At 47.0% G+C, this 18698-nt stretch overlaps 1 protein-coding gene across 1 annotated transcript; it reads right to left on the bottom strand.

The window, feature by feature from the left end:
• Positions 1 to 3464: 3464 nt before the first annotated feature.
• On the bottom strand, positions 3465 to 15760 carry PFDN4 (prefoldin subunit 4). The gene is given in 4 exon segments (NM_001123160.1): positions 3465 to 4411; positions 6049 to 6189; positions 8066 to 8173; positions 15523 to 15760. Coding segments are annotated over 4 exon segments (405 nt in total). The 5' UTR covers positions 15547 to 15760; the 3' UTR covers positions 3465 to 4279.
• Positions 15761 to 18698: the final 2938 nt, after the last annotated feature.

Raw genomic sequence — 18698 nt, 5'->3', positions numbered from 1 at the left:
GCAGAGGGGGGCGTGGGCGGGGCCAGCACGTATGCAAATGAGGCGAGTGGGCGGGGCGGGCAAGCTGGAGATCGGTTCTGCCCAATGGGCGAGTGGCTGAAGATGGCCCCTGGAAATGTGGTCCCCATGTTGCCAAACTCTGGATTTTCACTTGAGATCGGATTTTATTGTGGCAAGAAATTCAATTTTTTTTTTTTTTTTTTTTTTAAGTATGAGAGCCAAAGAAAACCTGCTGCAGGCTGTGCTTGGCTTGTGCCCCAAACCAAGTTCTCTTTGGCTTTCTCCTCTGCCTGCACCTTAATGGCTCCAGTCCCTGGCAAGACCTATATCTCTCCTCTCCAGTCCCAGCTTCACTTTCTTTCTTTTCCTCTGCCAACTGGGTCGATGCGCCGAAGAAAGTGCCATAACATCTGATATTCCTTCCCCATCACTTTATAGTAAAACCCTACAAAAAACTGCCAAATTATTCTAAAATACTGTTCCAAGCATATGTACCACCTTTCTATCCAAAGCCCCCTGGCCTCCAGCTGACAAAATTCTATCTCAAAAGACACCCCATCCCCAGCACCTCCCTCAATTAATTAGTCTTGCTTTTGAGTAGAGCTCTCAAGGCTTGGACAAACCTAATGGTGGTTGTGGAGATGGAGAGAAGCAAATTTGAGAAGTATTTTAAAAATGAAGTCAGAGAGTTCCCATCGTGGCACAGCAGAAACGAATCTGACCAGGAACCATGAGGTTGCCGGTTCAATCCCTGGCCTTGCTGAGTGGGTTAAGGATCTGGCGTTGCCATGAGCTGTGGTGTAGGTCGCAGACTCAGCTCTGCAGCTATAGCTCCGATTAGACAGACCCCTAGCCTGGGAATCTCCATTTTCTATCAATGCCTGGAAAAGATGCTGCGTGTTGTACACATGAGTTTGCAAACTGGTAGCCCGATGGTCAAATTTGTTCTACAAATATCTTTTGTTTAGCTTGCACTGCTTAAAGAAAAAAATGTTGTTTCACATGTTCTAAAAATAATGATTGTACATAAAAAATCATGATTCCTAAAAAAAAAAAAAAAAAAGTTAGTGGTGATAAGCTCACATCAAAACTGTGTGTGGCTGGCTATTAGCTGCCTCTTCAGATACAGTACCTTCTGTTCACAGCCTTCACCCAGCCCAGTGAATTTACTACTAATAAAAATAAGAACAGGCTTATGGAAGCTTTTCTTAAATTGAATTGAAATGGGAATCAAATGCTTGTGATGTCCTTTGTACATCTACCTCACAGGTAAATTTTTTTAAAAAAAGCTATAAAGGTCAGAAGGATGTCTAATGCATTCCCCCGCCCCTGCCCCACTTGGATGTTTGTTTTCTTAGATTAATTAGGCTTATTTGCTCAGGTGCTGACAAACTTTCCATCCTGGCCAGTTATATACAATTCAGTTTCTGGCACATAAGTCAGATGAGCCTTAGTTGTTAAAAATCTCTAACTGGGAGTCCCCGAGTCGTGGCTCAGTGATTAACGAACCCAACTAGTAACCATGAGGTTGCAGGTTCAATCCCTGGCCTCGCTCAGTGGATTAAGGATCCGGCATTGCTGTGAGCTGTGGTGTAGGTCACAGACACAGCTCGGATCAAGCATTGCTGTGACTGTGGCGTAGGCTGGCAGCTGCAGCTCCAATTTGACACCCAGCCTGGAAACCTCCATATGCCTCAGGTGTGGCCCTATAAAGACAAAAGCCAAAAAAAAAAATTTCTAAGTGGTTCAACTTTAGTCACCCTCTGCTAGAGCTTCCAGCTGGCCTTCCAGATGCATCCATTTACCTCCCCTTTGGCCCTGAAAGACTGACTTCTATGGACTACCCTGGGGTTCTGGCTGCTACTGGTCAAGGGTGAGCACCAGCTGGATTGTGGTCTCTGAGAATGAGTCTCCCAGCTCTACTGTAACCAAGCAGGACCCTCTGGGGCCTTCCCAAAATAGACCTCCACTATGTCCTCTGCCTGCCTTCTGTCTGTAGAAAAACTTTAGCCAAAGAATAAATTTAATCAGAGAAGTGAGAAAACACAGAAAGGGGAACAGAAAGCAAGACAAAAGAATAATAGTTTAGCCGTTCAACAACGTCAAAGACCTTTAGCTCCTCCGCAAAGGCTGTAGATTACATTCTAAGCCCTGTCTTGTAAACTGTCTTGCAGATAGCAAAATCCCTACTGGGTGGAAGAGGTTGACTGCGCGCCGCCCACCAGCATGTAGACCCCAGGCTGGCTGGAAACAGAAGATGGATGACGCAGACTCCCAATGACCTCACCACCCACCAATCAGAAGAATGTTCGCGAGCTGATCACACCTGCTCCTAGAACACAGGAAGACTCCTCACTACCCCCTCCAGGGTGGACAGTTTTGAGGGCACTAGCTTGCTGCGGGCCCCTCTGCTTGGCAAAGCAATAAAGCTCTTCTTTCCTCTTCACCCACAACTCTGTCTCCACATGTCTATTCTGCACCAGTGAACAGAGTCTAAGTTCCAGCAACACGACCACTGCAGGGTATCTGGACCGGCTATGCCTCTTCTCAAAGGAAGGCAGCCCTTCCCTGGCTCCAGAGTGAAGGTGTGGCTGTTCCCTCTCCTGGTCTCTGGTCTCTGTGGGTACAAAACACTCCTAGTGGTTACCCTCCACCTTTGAAACCTTGGCTCCAACTTTCTGCCACTTTTATCTTTCTTTTCCTTTTTTTTCACTATTTTAGGGCTGCACCCACTGCATATGGAAGTTCCCAGGCTAGGGATCCAGTTGGAGCTACAGCTGCTGGCCTACACCATAGCCACAGCAACACGGGATCTGGGCCGTATCTGCAACCTACACCACGTGTCTGCAACCTACACCACAGCTCATGGCAACAACAGATCCTTAACCCACTGAGAGAGGCCAGGGATCAAACGTGCGTCCTCACGGATACCAGCTGGATTCATTTCCACTGCGCCACAACGGGTACTTCCTTCTGCCGCTTTTCCAATTTGAGGGTGTTCTCTATTTCCTGCTACAACCTGATTAATGCATTTCCCCAGTCTCATACTTCTAACTGGACATGCAGAAGAAAAAGAAATATTCTTGTTAACAGTCACTGTCTAGAGTTTGAATGTCACCATTTGGGAAATTTTGCAGCAATTCAGAAGCCTCCCTTTAAATCATGAAGAGTTTTTAGAATGACAAACCCTATCTTTAAGCCTGAATTGTTTCTGAACGCTTAACCAAAAAATATATAGGCAATGTTTAGCCTTGAAAGTTAAAAAAAAAAAATGACATTTCTTCTAAAATTGTGGATATTTAATCCTAAAAATAGCCTCATTTTTTGTCTTATGATCTTTCCATTGGCATATCAAAGGCATACCCAAAGGTATGTCAGTGCCATCTGCTGGAAAGTGAATACAGTTGGGCCTCCTGAATGCCAAAACCTTTATCTTTTCGGGGGGGGGGGGGGACGGGACAGTAGGGAGTAATCCTACTCTTTATTTAAGAAAAATCCTTATTTTTAAACACACAGCTGCTTAACCTCCACACCCCCCACTAACATAAACCCCAATGAATTACAAAGCACTAAAATAGAGTCTAAAACTTACAATTAAAATAAAACACTAAACATCTTTCTATTGAGAGAATTCTTGGTTTCTACCATGTTCTTCTGGTCTTCTGCTCTATGTGTGACGCTGCGCCTGGGTCAACTTATCTCAGCATCATTTGTTCTATTACCAAGATCTATGACACGGATCTGTATGAGAGAGATACATGAAATATATGTTTAGAGGTAATACATGCTACACATATGTTGATCAAATATATACATATGTTTTAGTATATGACAAAGTTTTACTTGTAAAGTGAGTACAAGGAGACAGATGCGGGACTGAAACTTTCTGTGGTGCTCTCAGCATCTCTAAGTAGCAACTGAAATAGACACAGATAAACAGCATGACACGTTCAACGGTTCAATTTTCTTACAAATAAAAACTGCACAAATACTCTAAATGATAATAGAGAAACATAAAAGAGTGCGTAACTGATTTTAATAACATGACATAAAGCCCCTACACTTGATATAAGTGTTATGCAAAATACATCGATGAATACTGTCTTCTTTTAAAAATATAAAATAAATAAGCAAGACATGTGAAAATAGGCAAGTTTCCATTAAATAAATGAAAAATTTAAAAAAAGTTTTGCTTTCCATATCATTTGAAGAAGGGAAATTATCATTTTAAACAATATTCAAGTTTATTAAACAAATTAAAAAAAGTATTATAAAATGTTTAGCTCTCGTCAGCTTCAAGGTTTATGTTACTCCCAAATTTCGCATATAACTGAACTTTCAGATCTGCTAACACCCGCTGGATTGATGCCACTCTGGATTCTAAGGCGTCAATTTCTTCTTGCAAATTTTTCTGGAAAAAAAAAAAAAAGAGTTTAAATTGATTCGACTCAATTGGAGGATTTCTGAGCATCTGTGGGTGAAATAATATTTGGAAGGAATTTTAGGTCAAAAACTTTCTAAACTTGGACAGGCAGCTAAATAACAGTGATCATTAAATCTAAACCAAAAGTCTGAATGTGGGCATTTTTCATGCGTGATCTGTATTTGCTTATGATAGAATAAATCAAACTTTTCTCAGTTTTGGCTGACTCAAAAAAACAGACCAGATAAATGTAATTCCCAAATTATCATATCCTAATAAAGAACCATATACATTTCAGGTAAACAATTTATCAAGGGCCTGGCTTCTGACACAGCCTCTTCCAACTTCCTACAAAAACAACTATGAAACTAGAGGAAATGATAAAAAAATTCACACGCCCACCAATAATTAAGAATAACAACTTATCATTAAAATCTGGCAGACATTCTCCCTAACTCTGAGGCCCCTGGAGTCAGACGCTGAAAGAGCAGTAATGAGAGCTCTTTATGAAGGTGCAGCGTTGCCCCAGGACATGTGTGGAATGTTAGAAATTCCTCCCTGACTGGGATCAAAAAGGATTTTTCCCAAAGATGACAAAGAAAAAAATGTAATCACACAAATAGCATACTTACCCATTAATATCAGAAACAAAAAAAAGAATGCCTAGTATTGACCACATTACTATGTTAGAAATCTGGCCGAAAGTTCTCAAGTCTGGCCGACAGCCCCCAGATCACCTGGCAGGTAGTTCAAAATGCAAATTCCAGAGCTCTATTTCAGGCCACCAGAATTTAGAAATTCTTGGCGTTGGGTTCAATAATCTGATTTTTTCATAAGCCAAAGGCTGTCAATGAATCCATCCTCCGACCCAGTGATTACATTTCCCTGATTATTTCCTTAAAAGAACTCACTAAATGTGTGAACAAAGATTTTGGTGTAAGAATGCGCACCACAATATTAAGGAAAACTGTGAAAACAGATCAACGTGACGACAGGACAGTAGGCTGAGGCAGGGTCCACCAACATGACACTGATTAAAAACGGTCATGAAAAATGATGTTTTTCAAGCGCGTGTGGCTGGCTGCCCCAGAGTAGGCTCCCAGGGAGAGATGTGCTGGATAAATGAACACTAAATGGAACAAGAAAATATTCCTACTAGGATGTTAACTGACTGAAATGCGAAGCAAAAGGACACAGAGAAAGAGGAAGAGAGAATATAACAAGAAACAACATGAAAATGTTTATTAGGGATGATTATCTCTGGGTAGTGGGATTATGGGGGCTTTTTTTTTCTGCTTGATAATTTTTCTGTACTTTCTAAATACCACTGACTTAGAGCACAGGTTCTGGAGTCAAAAGATCATTTCCTTTGTCACTTTGAGAAAGTCCCATCACTTCTCTAGGCCTCTAGGCTTCTTCACCTCTAAGCTGGGATTCGCAGTACCTATTCCATGGCAGCCTCATCAGGATGAAATAAAAACATGTTTACAAAGCATTTGGAGCAGGCCCTGGACGTGGTAAGAAGCCTGCAGCCCTCGTTTTCCCCACACCCGTCATTCTTTATAGTGTCAGGAATCCCCATGTAAGAGTCAGGCTTCATCGCGCAGGGAAAGATGTCAACGTACCTTGGCTTCTTCTAACATTTCTTGAGTTTCTTCTTGAGAATGGCTAATGAAAACATCACCGATCTGATAAGGTATCATTAAGCAGTCGTCATCGGCAAGCATAATGTCCTCACAAGCGTCTTCTAAATTTTGGAGTTGTTTCTGTAAACGCACAAGTGAACAGCACGGAGAAATGCATTCAGCCTACACGGTTGGTGGGGATGTAAACGGGAACCACCGCTATAGAAACAGTGCGGCGGTTCCTCAGAAAACTACATATAGAACTAACATGTGAACATAACCCAGCAATCCCACTCGGGAGCATGTGTCCAAACAAAACTTCCCCTGAAAAAGATACATGCACCCCTATGTTGCCTGCAGCACTGTTCACAGTAGCCAAGACATGGAAACAACCTCAATGTCCATCGACAGAGGACTGGATTAAGATGTGGTACGTATATACAATGGAATGCTATTCAGCCATAAAAAAGAACAAAATAAGGAGTTCCCATCGTGGCACAGCAGAAACGAATCCAACTAGGAACCATGAGGTTGCGGGTTCCATCCCTGGCCTTGCTCAGTGGGTTAAGGAGCCGTCATTGTCACAGACGTGGCTCGGATCTGGCGTTGCTATGGCTCTGACGCAGGCTGGCAGCTGTAGCTCCAATTAGACCCCTAGCCTGGGAACCTCCATATGCCGCGGGTACGGTCCTCAAAAAACAAAAGATTAAAAAAGCGGAACAAAATAATGCCATCTGCAGCAACATGGATGGATCTAGAGACTCTAGTGAAGTCAGTCAGAAAGAGAAAGACAAATGCCATATGATATCACTTATATCTGGAATCTAATATATGGCACAAATGAACTTATCTATAGAAAAGAAACAAACTCATGGACACAGAGAACAGACCTGCGGTTGCCCAGGGGGAGATGGAGGGGGAGGGAGTGGGATGGACGGGGAGTTTGGGGTTAGTAGATGCAAACTATTGCGTTTGGAGTGGATAAGCAATGAGATCCTGCTCTATAGCACAGGGAACTATGTCTAGTCACTTGTGATGGAGCACGACGGAGGATAATGTGAGAAAAAGAATGTGTATATATGGGTGTGCGTGTGTGTGTGTGTGTGTGTGTGTGTGTGTGTGTGTGAGACTGGGTCACTTTGCTGTTCAGCAGAAATTGACAAAAAACACTGTAAATCAACTATGATAAAAAAAATTTTTTTAAAGAAATGTATTCAAAATTCCCTAACAGAAGCTAAAAGCCATTGGTGACATCAAGCTAAAGTTGGTGACATCAACTCTCTGAGCGGCCCTTTCACAACAGTATTATCACATTAAAATAAGCCTTTCTCCGTTCTTAGATGGCATTGTGCAAGGCAGCACTTAAGAGCTCACTAACCCACTGTCCTCTAGGAGGTTCCAGACCTGCCATCAGCCCCTGCAGGGACAGCAGGGGTTGGGGGGCCTCCAAGGCCACTCAAAGCGTCTGCTGCTTTGTGGAATGATGCCTTCCTAGAGAGGAATAACAACAAAAGCACAAACCTGCGTGTCTCAGCTTGGCTTGATGACAGGATGAGAGCAAACAATACCAAAAATCCCACTCCTCAAATGCACCTGCACTGGAGTTTGGCTCCGAAGAGTCGCCTGAAGGAGGCTGGACACGAGGCCTCTGGCGGACAGGCTGGGCCGGGGCAGCAGCCCGGTGTTCAGGGTCTGAGGGGCCGCGTCCTCACCGCGGAGGCCGCTGGCTCTGGGATCAGGGGACGGCGACAGGAGCGCCATCACCAGCCAAGTCCTCCGAGACGTGGTTCTGGGATCTGCTCCTGGACCCTCAGCCCAGGGTCGCGCCCTCAACCATCTGTAGGGTGTTTCACCTCTTTTACCCACCGTCCTCCTTCTTAAACTACCTAGAGCGCGTTACGACAAACACAACAAGGAGCCCACAGAGCTATAACCATATACTGCTGAATTTAGGTTTAGTAAAGCCATAGTATGAAGAATTTTTATTTTTCTTAAGTAAGATCTGTATTTTCAATACCTTTTTTACTTCTATTTCTTCCTTCAGCTCTGTGATTCTACTTGTATTCCGTGCAAATTTGTTTATCTTTTGTTGATCTTCAAAAGTAACATTGACGTCTTCCGCAGCCTGAAAAAAACATTTAAATTTTTCGTAGAATTTTAATGGAGAAGTTATTGGTTAGCTTTTAATATAACTCTGAAACAACTAAATAAACTACTTGCCCTCGGGGAGTCCAGGAAGGGGTATAGAATATCACACTCACAGGCCTTACTAAGTTCCTGCTCCACGAGCTTACTATTTGTTCATAAACCTATACCCCCTTCTGATACTCCATGGAATTAATGCCTAAGCTGCAAAAATATGCTAAATATAAACAACAATTAAGTCTTGGGAGTTCCCGTTGTGGCACAGTGGAAATGAATCCGACTAGTATCCATGAGGATTTGGGTTCAATCCCTGGCCTCGCTCAGTAGGTCGGGGATCCAGCGTTGCCACAAGCTGCGGCAGAGGCTGCAGAGGCGGTTCGGATCTGGCATTGCTGTGGCTATGGCTCAGGCCTGCAGGTGCAGCTCCGATTTGACCCCTAGCCTGGGAACTTCCACATGCCACAAATGCAGCTGTAAAAAGAAAAAAGTAATTCATTTTTTTGTTAAAAAAAGAGTAAGTCTGGAATCAAGTCAGTCACCTTTGGACCGAGTGGAATTTCTCAATTCTGGAACATTCTTTCATCAAGATAACCCAGGGAGCAAAAAAGGTGTGGTAATTAATTTTGGCTAATGCCTCAGCCTAGCTTATTCTCTCAGAACTAATACTTCTTTATGCTTATTGAGGTTATCAGAAACCTGCCTGTTTCTATAATTTTTTTTTTTTCTTTTTTTGTCTTTTTATGCCATACCCATGGCATATGGAAGTTCCCAGGCTAGGGGTCAAATCAGAGCTGCAGCTGCCGGGGGGCAACACGGGATCCAAGCCTCACCTGCGACCTACACCACAGCTCACAGCAACACTGGATCCTTAATCCACTGAGCAGGGCAAGGAATTGAACCTGCATCCTCATTAGCTACTATTCAGGTTCATTACTGCTGAGCCACACATCGGGAACGCCTATAACTCTTAATCCAATTGATATACTGGCTTGAAGGTCACTATGCATTTCAGTGACTATATTCCATATATACATAGTAAAGATTTAAGTTTATTTTAATATAGACATTATTTACGTGTCTTAATTATGAATAAGGTGTAATTCACTGTGAAATGATAAAAACTGAGAATTTTTAAATTATGTGATTGAAGTTCCCTGGTGGCTCAGTGGGTTAAGGATCCAGCACGGTCACTGCTGTGGCTCAGGTCACTGCTGAGGTGTAGGTTCAATCCCTGGCCTGGGAACTTCCATATGCCATGAGCGTGGCCAAAAAAACCCCTATGTGATTAAATTTGTAAATAAAACCAGAGTGCTTCGATGACAAAGTATCTATGAAATCACATAAACAATAGCTGCCATTTACTGAGTACTTACTATGTAACGGGAACTCTCCAAGCACTTTCAGGCCTCTACTCATCCTCCAGTCAATCTTAATAAGTAAGATCATTAGTACCACTGTTTTACAGATGGGGAAAGTGTGGCACAGAGAGGTTAAGTAATTTGCCCAAAGCCATACAGCTAGTAAGCAGTAGATCTTGGTTTCAACGCAGGTAGGTTGGCTCCAGAGTCCAGATGCGTCCATGAGCTCTTGGAAATTAAAGGCAAAAGTGTGTGTGTGTGTGTGTGTGTGTGTGTGTGTTTACACATACAATCATGCATATCTGGAAGATGCAGCAGGAAGTACTTGGCTTTTATCAGATTCTCAAAGGAGGACCATGTATTTTAAAACATTTATTTAAAATACTAGACCTTTGACTTTCCCCTCAGTTATAAAACAAGAACAAGGGCATTAGATTATAACTTAGGGGAAAGAGATATACAGATATGGGTTCAACAAAGACTATCTTTGGCCTTTTTTTTTTTTTTTCCTTTGCTTTTTAGGGCTACACCCACGGCACATGGAAGTTCCCACACTAGGGGTCTAATCAGAGCTACAGCTTCCAGATTACGCCACAGCCACAGTAACGCAGGATCCAAGCCATGTCTGCACCCTATACCACCGCCCATGGCAACACCAGATCCTTAACCCACTGAGCGAGGCCAGGGATCAAACCCACAACCTCATGGTTCCTCGTGGGATTCGTTTCCGCCGCGCCAGGATGGGAACGCCCATTTTTGGCTCTTTTGCCAGTAGCAGTACTGGTTCTCAAGGGCCACTACCCATCCTTTCAGCTGGTCTCTCATGACCAATGACATACGATATGCACTTTTATTTCTTTTATGTGAAAGACAACCCGTTGTCTCAAGCAATACGGAGCTTAGTGGTCAGAATATATAAATGGAGACACCGAGAATTTCACCCTCCACTCGCCCAGGCTCTCAATATCCAATAAACACGCATCGGGCCCACCATCAGAGACCCGGTAGGCATCTTGAAAAAAACGCCTTCATACCACAACATGTACACAGCTTTGAATGCTCATCCTTGTGCAGAATTCTTACAAATACGGCAGCTGGGAAACACTGAGCTGCCACAGAAGCCAAAGGAAAGTCCATGTGCAGATATGCTGGCACCCGAGCCACTGGTCTAGACAGGAACTCACCCTCAATGCTCCAAGCAAACAGGGAACCTAGAATTCTGGAGTTCTTGTTCCTGCAGTATTTAAATACTGAATCCTTGAGAGCCTGAATATGTCTTTATAGAGGCACTTGTCACTGTCAGCCTTGAGCGGGGTACTCTTGCTGAAAGTGCCCAGCATCGGGCTTGCCTGAAGCACAACTGACCCTTAAGCCAGTTTCTCAATTTGAATCTAACATGTGCCATCAGACTCACTGACACATGGTTTCTACAAAGTTGCAGGGTCTGGCCACCTGCCTTCTATCTTTCCAAAGCAGGCGTTTCCTGTTGCAGCCTCACCAAACACGGCCCCGAGCACACACTTGGGCCCTGGAGTTAATTTCCCACTGGGGTTAAGGGCTAAAGTCAGAGTGTGCGGCAAACAGGCCCTGGGTAAGCTGCGTGCCAAGCAGCGGAGTGCTGTTTACAGCGAAAAGTGAGAAGTCAGCACCCTCCGTGACTAACAGCCCTGGCTTCCGTTTTGATCTCACTGATCGAGACACTCCTACACGGCTGGAAGCTTGATTTCAGCAGGGAGGGAGTAATTCTTACATTGGGGTGCACAGCCTTTGAGAGGTCCCTTTACCCCCTGAAATTGTATGTAAAATGATGTGTTTTATGTGTGCATTCTTCTAGAAGGGTCTTCGTGGCTTTCAGCAGATTTTGAAGGTTAGGAACTCCAGTTTTTTTTGGTGGGGGGAGGTTTTTGGTCTTTTTAGGTCCGAACTTGCAGCACATGGAAGTTACCAGGTTGGGGTCGAATCGGAGCTGTGGCTGCCACCCAGCCATGGCAACGCCAGATACGAGCTTCATCTGTGACCGAAACCACAGCTCTCAGCAAAGCCAGATCCTTAACCCACTGAGCGAGGCCAGGGATCAAATCCAAGTCCGCATGGATACGAGTCAAGTTTGTTACTGCTGAGCCACGACAGGAACTCCCAGAACTCCTGCTTTAAGAGAAGCCAGATGCAGTCACTACCACTCACGAGCCCAAAAATCACTCCAGGTGGAAGGCGTCAGTTCGCAGCACTCCAGGCCACAGAGTGCAGGACAGTAAGATGGGACCCCAGGCCGAGCAGCAGGAACCTGGGGCAAACCGCTCAGGTCTCTGGAGCCACCTCAGGCTTGTCATTCATGTGCCCTCTGGGGAGGCCATGCCCACCTGGCAGAGGTGATGAAATCGCTCCTCAGGTAGGCCCAGGGCGGGGAGTCACCTTTCAGTAAACCACAGCTGAGTGCTTTACTTCCTGAATAATATTTACCAAAAATCATCACAAAGAACACACTCAGATCTACAAGACAATCCTGCTAGGTCTGAGCGAAACAGGACTGCTCAAGATGCAGAGCGAAAATGAAAATTCCCCTGCATGGTGCCGGCCCCCTTATCTAGGGACTCAGTAGCCCAGGGGGTCATGGGAGTAAAGTGACCCCTACTCGGCCCTGCCCCGTCCTGAGTTTGGCCACTACCAACAGAATCTAGACTTGGGTTCTAAAAAACCTAGAAGGAAATTCCAGCCAATTTTAGTCAGCTTCTATCTTGATTTTTTAAAGGTTTACCCAATTTCTACGGTATGAAATTTTGGATTTTTGCCATTTTTATTCACCTTTCTAGCGAACAGTCACTCCACTAATGAGTTAGGGAGTTCCCGTCTTGGCACAGCAAAAATGAATCCAACTGAGAGCTATGAGGTTGCGGGTTCCATCCCTGGCCTCACTCAATGGGTTAAGAATCCGGTGTTGCCATGAGCTGTGGTGTAGGTCGCAGACGCGGCTCGGATCTGGTGTTGCTATATCTGTGGCGTGGGCTGGTGGCTACAGCTCCGATTGGACCCCTAGCCTGGGAACCTCCATATGCCATGGGTGCGGCCCTAAAAAGATAAAAAAGACCAAAAAAAAAGAGTTAGCATGTCCTAGATGCAAGGCACTGTGAAGAGAAGTATCCCTGAGGCTGGCACATGAACACTGGCGAGCTTACATCCAGGAGAGGAGGCGGCAAAAAGCCAGGTTGTTTGGTAGATGGTGATAATGCGATGGGGGTGGATGGAAGTTCCTGAGAGCTGGGGAAGGTCGAAGGCGGCTTCCCCTCGTGGCCAAGGACTAGACCTGAGAAAGCAGAACTCTGGAGATGGCCCTGGACCACCTCCACTCCCGAACAGAAAATGTCAGCAGCTGTTGGGAGGTCATGCGTTGTAAGGATAAAGCGCTCCAGGCCGCTAACAATTTTTATCGCCTGCAAAGGGCTACCACCCCCCTGATGTTTCACTCTCAGCCACTGGCGCGCCTCTGCTTTCTTCTGAGATGAGGCAGAGGAAAAGGCCCGTGTGCTAACCCACCGGGCACTGTCCACGACCCCAGGCACCTTTGCAAGATGTTTACGTGCGTCCTACTGAGAAAAGGAGGAAACACTCGGGCGTTTTGGCCGCCACCGACCCCTCTATAAGCTCTTTCACCATCTTAGTGCAACTTCCCCCCGCCGGCTCTCTGTCATTCTGGTCACGCTTTGATTTGATGCACACGGGGCCTCTGTAAGAGGTACTCCCTTTCTAGAATGTCTCACCGCCTTTCCGACCTTCTCTTGCTCTCACGAGATCACACCTTCTCAGGAAAGCCTTCCCTGCTCCCCAAGCAGACCTTACTCCACCCTCTCGCTCGTGCCCTTCTTGCATTGCTCTTCGCTGGACCTGCAACTTGTAGTTCTCTGTGGGACTACTGAGTAACAGCTGCCTCTCCCCAACAGCACAGGTTCTCCAATGCTATGAGAAGATCAGAACTTCATTCCTGCTCACCATTCTCAGCTCCACCACCTAAAACGGAGACAGGGAGTTCCCACTGTGGCTCAGTGGGTTAAGAACCTGACTTGGTTTCCGTGAGGATGTGGGTTTGATCCCTGGCCTCACTTGGTGGATTAAGGATCCGGCACAGACGCAAGCTGCAGTGTAGGCTGCAGATACAGCTCGGATCTGGCATGGCTATGGCTGTGGCGCTGGCCAGCAGCTACACCTCTGATTTGACCCTAGCCTGGGTGCTTCCATATACCATGGGTGCAGCCGAAAGAAAGGAAGGAAGGAAGAAAGAAAAGACAGAAAGAAAGAAAGAGAAAACTGAGACTGTGTCACAGCACATACTCAAAAAGTTTGTTGAATGACTGAAAAAATGTGGGTGATCAAAAAGTTTGCCATCAGGCCCAGGGTTCAAATCATTCCTCTACCACTTCCTCAAGGTTTACTTCATCTCTCTGGACTTCAGTGTCTACATCTGTCAATTGAGGGTGAACCACAACTAGTATCTTGCACAGACTTAAAGGCTAACAGAGGGGCCAAGTTAAATACAGAATCCAAGCCAAGTGAATCTCACAAGGTCTCACACTGGTTTGAAGCACCTTGGCCCTAAACCCTATCTGGCACTCAATTAAGACTCTGTGGTGGACAGACCAGCAGGGTCAACAACTCATGGCTTGGTTTGCCTGGGGCTTCCCCAGTTTCTGCACGCCCCCGCCCCCCAATCTCAGACAAACTGGGATGGACTGGTCGCCCTACACCGAGATCAGGCGGCTTAGATTACAAGGTGCTGTGAAGCACAAAAGCCATGGAAGCACGTTCCCACGTGGTCTTACAGAGGAACGAAAGGAAACACACCCAAAACCTACAAAGCAAATCCCTTCAGCCAGGGGCCTCCCAGCAGACACTAGGGAAGCTGAAAACACAGGCTCTGGAGGCAGAACGCCCATGTTTATTTACTCAAATCCTAACTTGCCTCTTGAACTTCCTCACCTGTAACATAAGGATTAAAAACAGCATCGCCCTAAGAGGAGCGTGAGATTAGAATAAATAATGCACTGCAATGTGCTTAGTGCCCTGCACAGAAACACCAGATGCTATTTCCGGACTCTCTCCATTCCATTTTCCTTTTCTCTAGACAGCTCTAAGCATCTGGGTGGACTGACCTGTGTTCAGGAGTTCTGCTTGCTTAGTAGAATAAAAGGTGGGCTTTGGGAAAAACACAATCGAACCTGAATTTGCACCCCAGCTCTGCTTATTAGCTGAGTCACACTGAAGTCACTAACTGCTCTGTGTCTTAAGTTTCTCCAGCTGTAAGATGGGAAGAAAACGTGCCCTTGCTAAATTGCTGGAAGGATCAGAAATAGTCAACCGATGGCTTCTGGGCCGCCGGCCGCTCTTCCGTACACTTGTTTTAGTCTGGAGGCGCAGGAGCATCGAGCGTGGAGGTCGGTGGCTCAGGCGCCCTGGGGCCAGTGATCCCGGGGATGCGGGGTCCTGCCCTGCTTCTTACGGCTGTGTGACCTTGGGCAGGTGACTCCACCTCTCTGGGCCTCAGCATCGTTGCTTCCAAAGGAGGGTACCAGTAGCACCCATCCTTGGGAACTTGTGAGGGTTAAACGCGATAACCCAGGTACAGCGCCCAGCGTTACGGCCAACCGCAGTTCATCGGACCCTTCGGCTTCCCACACCGCGAGGACAAGGCCTGGGGGGCGGGAGCCCCAGACTCTCCAGGGCCATCCTCAGCACCGCCAGAGGCGGCCCGGAGTCCTCCAAGGGTCCGATCCCGGGCCACCTCGGCCCGGGACCCAAAAGCACCCCTGGGCGCCGGGCGCGGGCAGGCCTCGCCCGGGAGCCGCCCTGAGGGTCGGGAGCCTCGGCCCCGGGCCCCACGCCGTGCTTCAGAGCTGCGCACCCCCAGCACTCCGGGGCCAGCACCCCGCGGCCGAGCCCCGCCGGCCGGCCGAGCATCCCGCACCCCGAGCGCCCCACTCACCGCCTTCTTCATGGTGGCCGCCATCTTGGGACTGGACGACGGCGCGAGGCGGGGAGGGTCCGTCAAGGTGCGCCTCGGCCCCGCGCCCTCCCTCGCTCCCCGTCGGCCCAGGGCTCCCGCCAAATACAACGCGTTCTCTACATTCCTCCGACTGGGTCTCAGATCAGTGATTCCTAAAGTCTGGGACTTGGGGAGGACTTGTAACCTGGAAATACTTGGTACATGCCAATTAAAGGGAAGGGCGACTCCCTGTGGGCCGACAGAAACTGGGGGGGTGTGGCGAGCGGCCGCAGCTCCAGCAGCCGGCAGCAGGGGGCGCCGAGCAAGGCGCGGCAGCGAGTGGAAAAAAGGGAAGTTCCTTTCCTTCAACTCCACAAGCCTTACAAGAAATCCACCTCCCTAAAAAAGCTAAGAACGAATGACCTTGCTAAAGACATATCCTTGCTCTGATAATTCAGATGGTACAAAGAAGGAAGTACTCCTAGTAGTTATTTAACAGCATTATTCAGCAATTACTGTGTATTCTAACATGTGTGCTACCCAATTCTTAATTGTTGGGTTGTTTTTTTTTTTTTTTGTCTCAGGATCCCTCTACACTCTTAAAAATTTTTGAGGATCCCGCAAAGAACCCCTTTCCTATATTCATCGATATTTATCATGTTAGAAATTAAAACAGAATTTCAATGCCTTTATTAGTTTAAAATAATAAAAATCCTTTCCACATTAGTGTAAGGAACATTTTTAAATGACCATATTTTCCAAGGGGGCTGGGAATTGAGAAGGGCATAGTTTTACATTTTTGCAAATCTCTCTAATGTTTGGCCTAATGGAAGCTTAGATGCTCACAACTTCTGCATCCAATCTCTTGCAATATGTCGTTTAATTGACATAGATGAAGAAAATCTGATCTCACATAGATATGTAGTTAGAAAAGGGAGGCCCTCAGAGTCCGTGAAGAAATCTCAGGGACCCTAGGGGTTTGAGAATTGTTCTAGACAAGTCTCCTTTCTCAAAGTCCCAATTCTGTCTTTGGGACGTGGGGCTAACAGGGCCATATAGCACCCTCTGCCCTCCCTACCAAAGCACTTAGCCCCACGCGGCAGTGCTGCCTGTTCTGTCAGGGTGCCAGCTCCAGACTCCAAGCCCTTTGCATGAGGCCTTCCCTGTGCCCAGCTCCCAGGAGCTCAATATGTATTTGTTGAATGAAGACCTTTTTTCAGGATTAAATCTTTTCACAGGATCTGGTCCATATTGGGAGCTCCATCAATGACCCTCATTCATTTAAAAGCTCACAAACTAGCAAAATTTAAAGGCCCTGCAGAGGGAGTGAAGGGGAAACAGAACAAAAAAGTGAAAATCATTATGAATGGTGCCAAGTGCATGAAGGGGGAAATAAATGAGGTGCTGAGACAGAGAGGCGCAGAAGTTGGTGGCCCGGAGGGGCTCTTTGGAAATGCTGGCTGGGGAGGGGGAAGGAGAGGAAAGGAGGGGTCTCTGAAGCCAGAAGAGGGGGCCTGGGCTGGACCAGCAGCTCGAAAAGGCTGTCTTCCTAAGTTCAGGCTTCTATACTCCTATGGTCAGGGGAGGACGGTCTGCCTAGTTCACAGCCTTCTTCCTGGGTCCTCATGTGGAGGAGAGGTCAGGGAGCTCTCTGGTGTCCTCCCCCCCTTTCCTTTTGCTCTCGATTTGCCGAAGTTCCGGCCAGGCATCCAACCCACGCCACAGCTGCAACCAGAGCCACAACGGTGACAATGCTGGATCCTTAACCTGCTGAGCCACCAGGGAACTCCTCTGGTGTCTCTTTTATAAAAGCACTAATCTCTTTCTTGAAAGCTCCGCCTTCCTGACTAGGCACCTCCCACACACCCCACTTCCTAGTACAGCCCAGGGGATTGTAGGATTCCAAGGTCTGAATTTGGGGGCCAGAGTGGGACACAAACTTGCAGACCACAGCAGATGTTATGGCTCCAGGCTGAATCTTCTGTCAGTCCTCGGCTTTCCCGTGGTCCTTACAAGACAGCTATTACTTCCTCAGGCATCACCTTGTCATCCTCGAGGTGCAAAGGCAGAGAGAGGAGGGGCCCCTTTTCTCTTACCTCCCCACTTCCGCATCACAACTCATTGTCTCCATCTCTCTCTCTCTCTCTCTTGCTTTCTCCCTCTCTCAAGGACCACATTTCCCAGAACCTCCCAATCCCCTGGCCTTTAGGTCACCTCGCAGCCGCCTCGATCACCCGCCTCAATCATTGGCTAGAGCCACAGCATTGGTGATTACATTAAACAAAGATGACTCATTCCTCCAGGCTGCAAATAAGGCCACTGAAATAGAGCACCGGGCTGGGCGTCCAAACACAAGGAAGAAGGAAGGAAGGGTTGTTGGATCAGCCGCCAACAGCACCTTCCCCTTGGGAGTTCTGTGGCATCAAGTGGGGCTGTTCACAAGGGCTGGGTCAGCCTGGGGCTGGGCAGAGCCTTAAGCGATGGGAGAGTCTCTTTTCAGCCAGACTGAGGGTCAGTGGGCAGACCCCGCACCCTTGGTGCTGACCTGGCTCGCTCAGGTTTTGGAAGTCTTCCTTCTCACTCCCTTTCCCGCCACCCCCGTCCTTCTTGGCTGCCCAGCCCACAGTGTCCTTTGAGCTAATCTCTCTCCCTGCAGTAAAACCAGTTCTGCAGGACTTTGGGAGTTCCCATTGTGGCTCAGCAGTAACCAACCCGACAGGTATCATGAGGACTCGGGTTCAATCCCTGGCTTCGCTCGATGGGTGAAGGATCCAGTGTTGCTGTGAGCTGTGGTGTGGGTTGCAGACACAGCTCAGACCCCATGTTGCTGAGGCTGAGGTGTAGACTGGCAGTTGCAGCTCCAATTCAACCCCTAGCCTGGGAACCTCCATATGCCGCAGGTGCCTCCCTATAAAAAGGGGCGGGGGGAGGGCTTTGAAATCTACTAAGCATCCTCTCGTTCCTTAATATTGAATACTTCCAAGCTTTGCTTTTGTTTTCTTTTTTTTTTTTTTTTTTTCCCTCCAGCTTGAGACTGTGCCGAAGGAAGGAAGGAAGGAGGGAGGGAAGGAAGGAAGGAAGGAAGGAAGGAGCCTGGGGAACAAATCAAACAATTGGAGACTGCAGGTCAGGAAGGAAAATCATTGCTAAGCACCTGAAGATACTATCCCCAAGGA

This window comes from Sus scrofa, chromosome 17 (assembly GCF_054392235.1).
Source record: "Sus scrofa isolate SSC_HxYL_T2T_F1_AM1 chromosome 17, Sscrofa_HxYL_maternal_Yorkshire_Landrace_v2.0, whole genome shotgun sequence".
Taxonomy (NCBI): Eukaryota; Metazoa; Chordata; class Mammalia; order Artiodactyla; family Suidae; genus Sus; species Sus scrofa.
The sequence above is the reverse complement of the archived record's forward strand: the minus strand, read 5'-3'. Positions and strand labels throughout refer to the sequence as shown.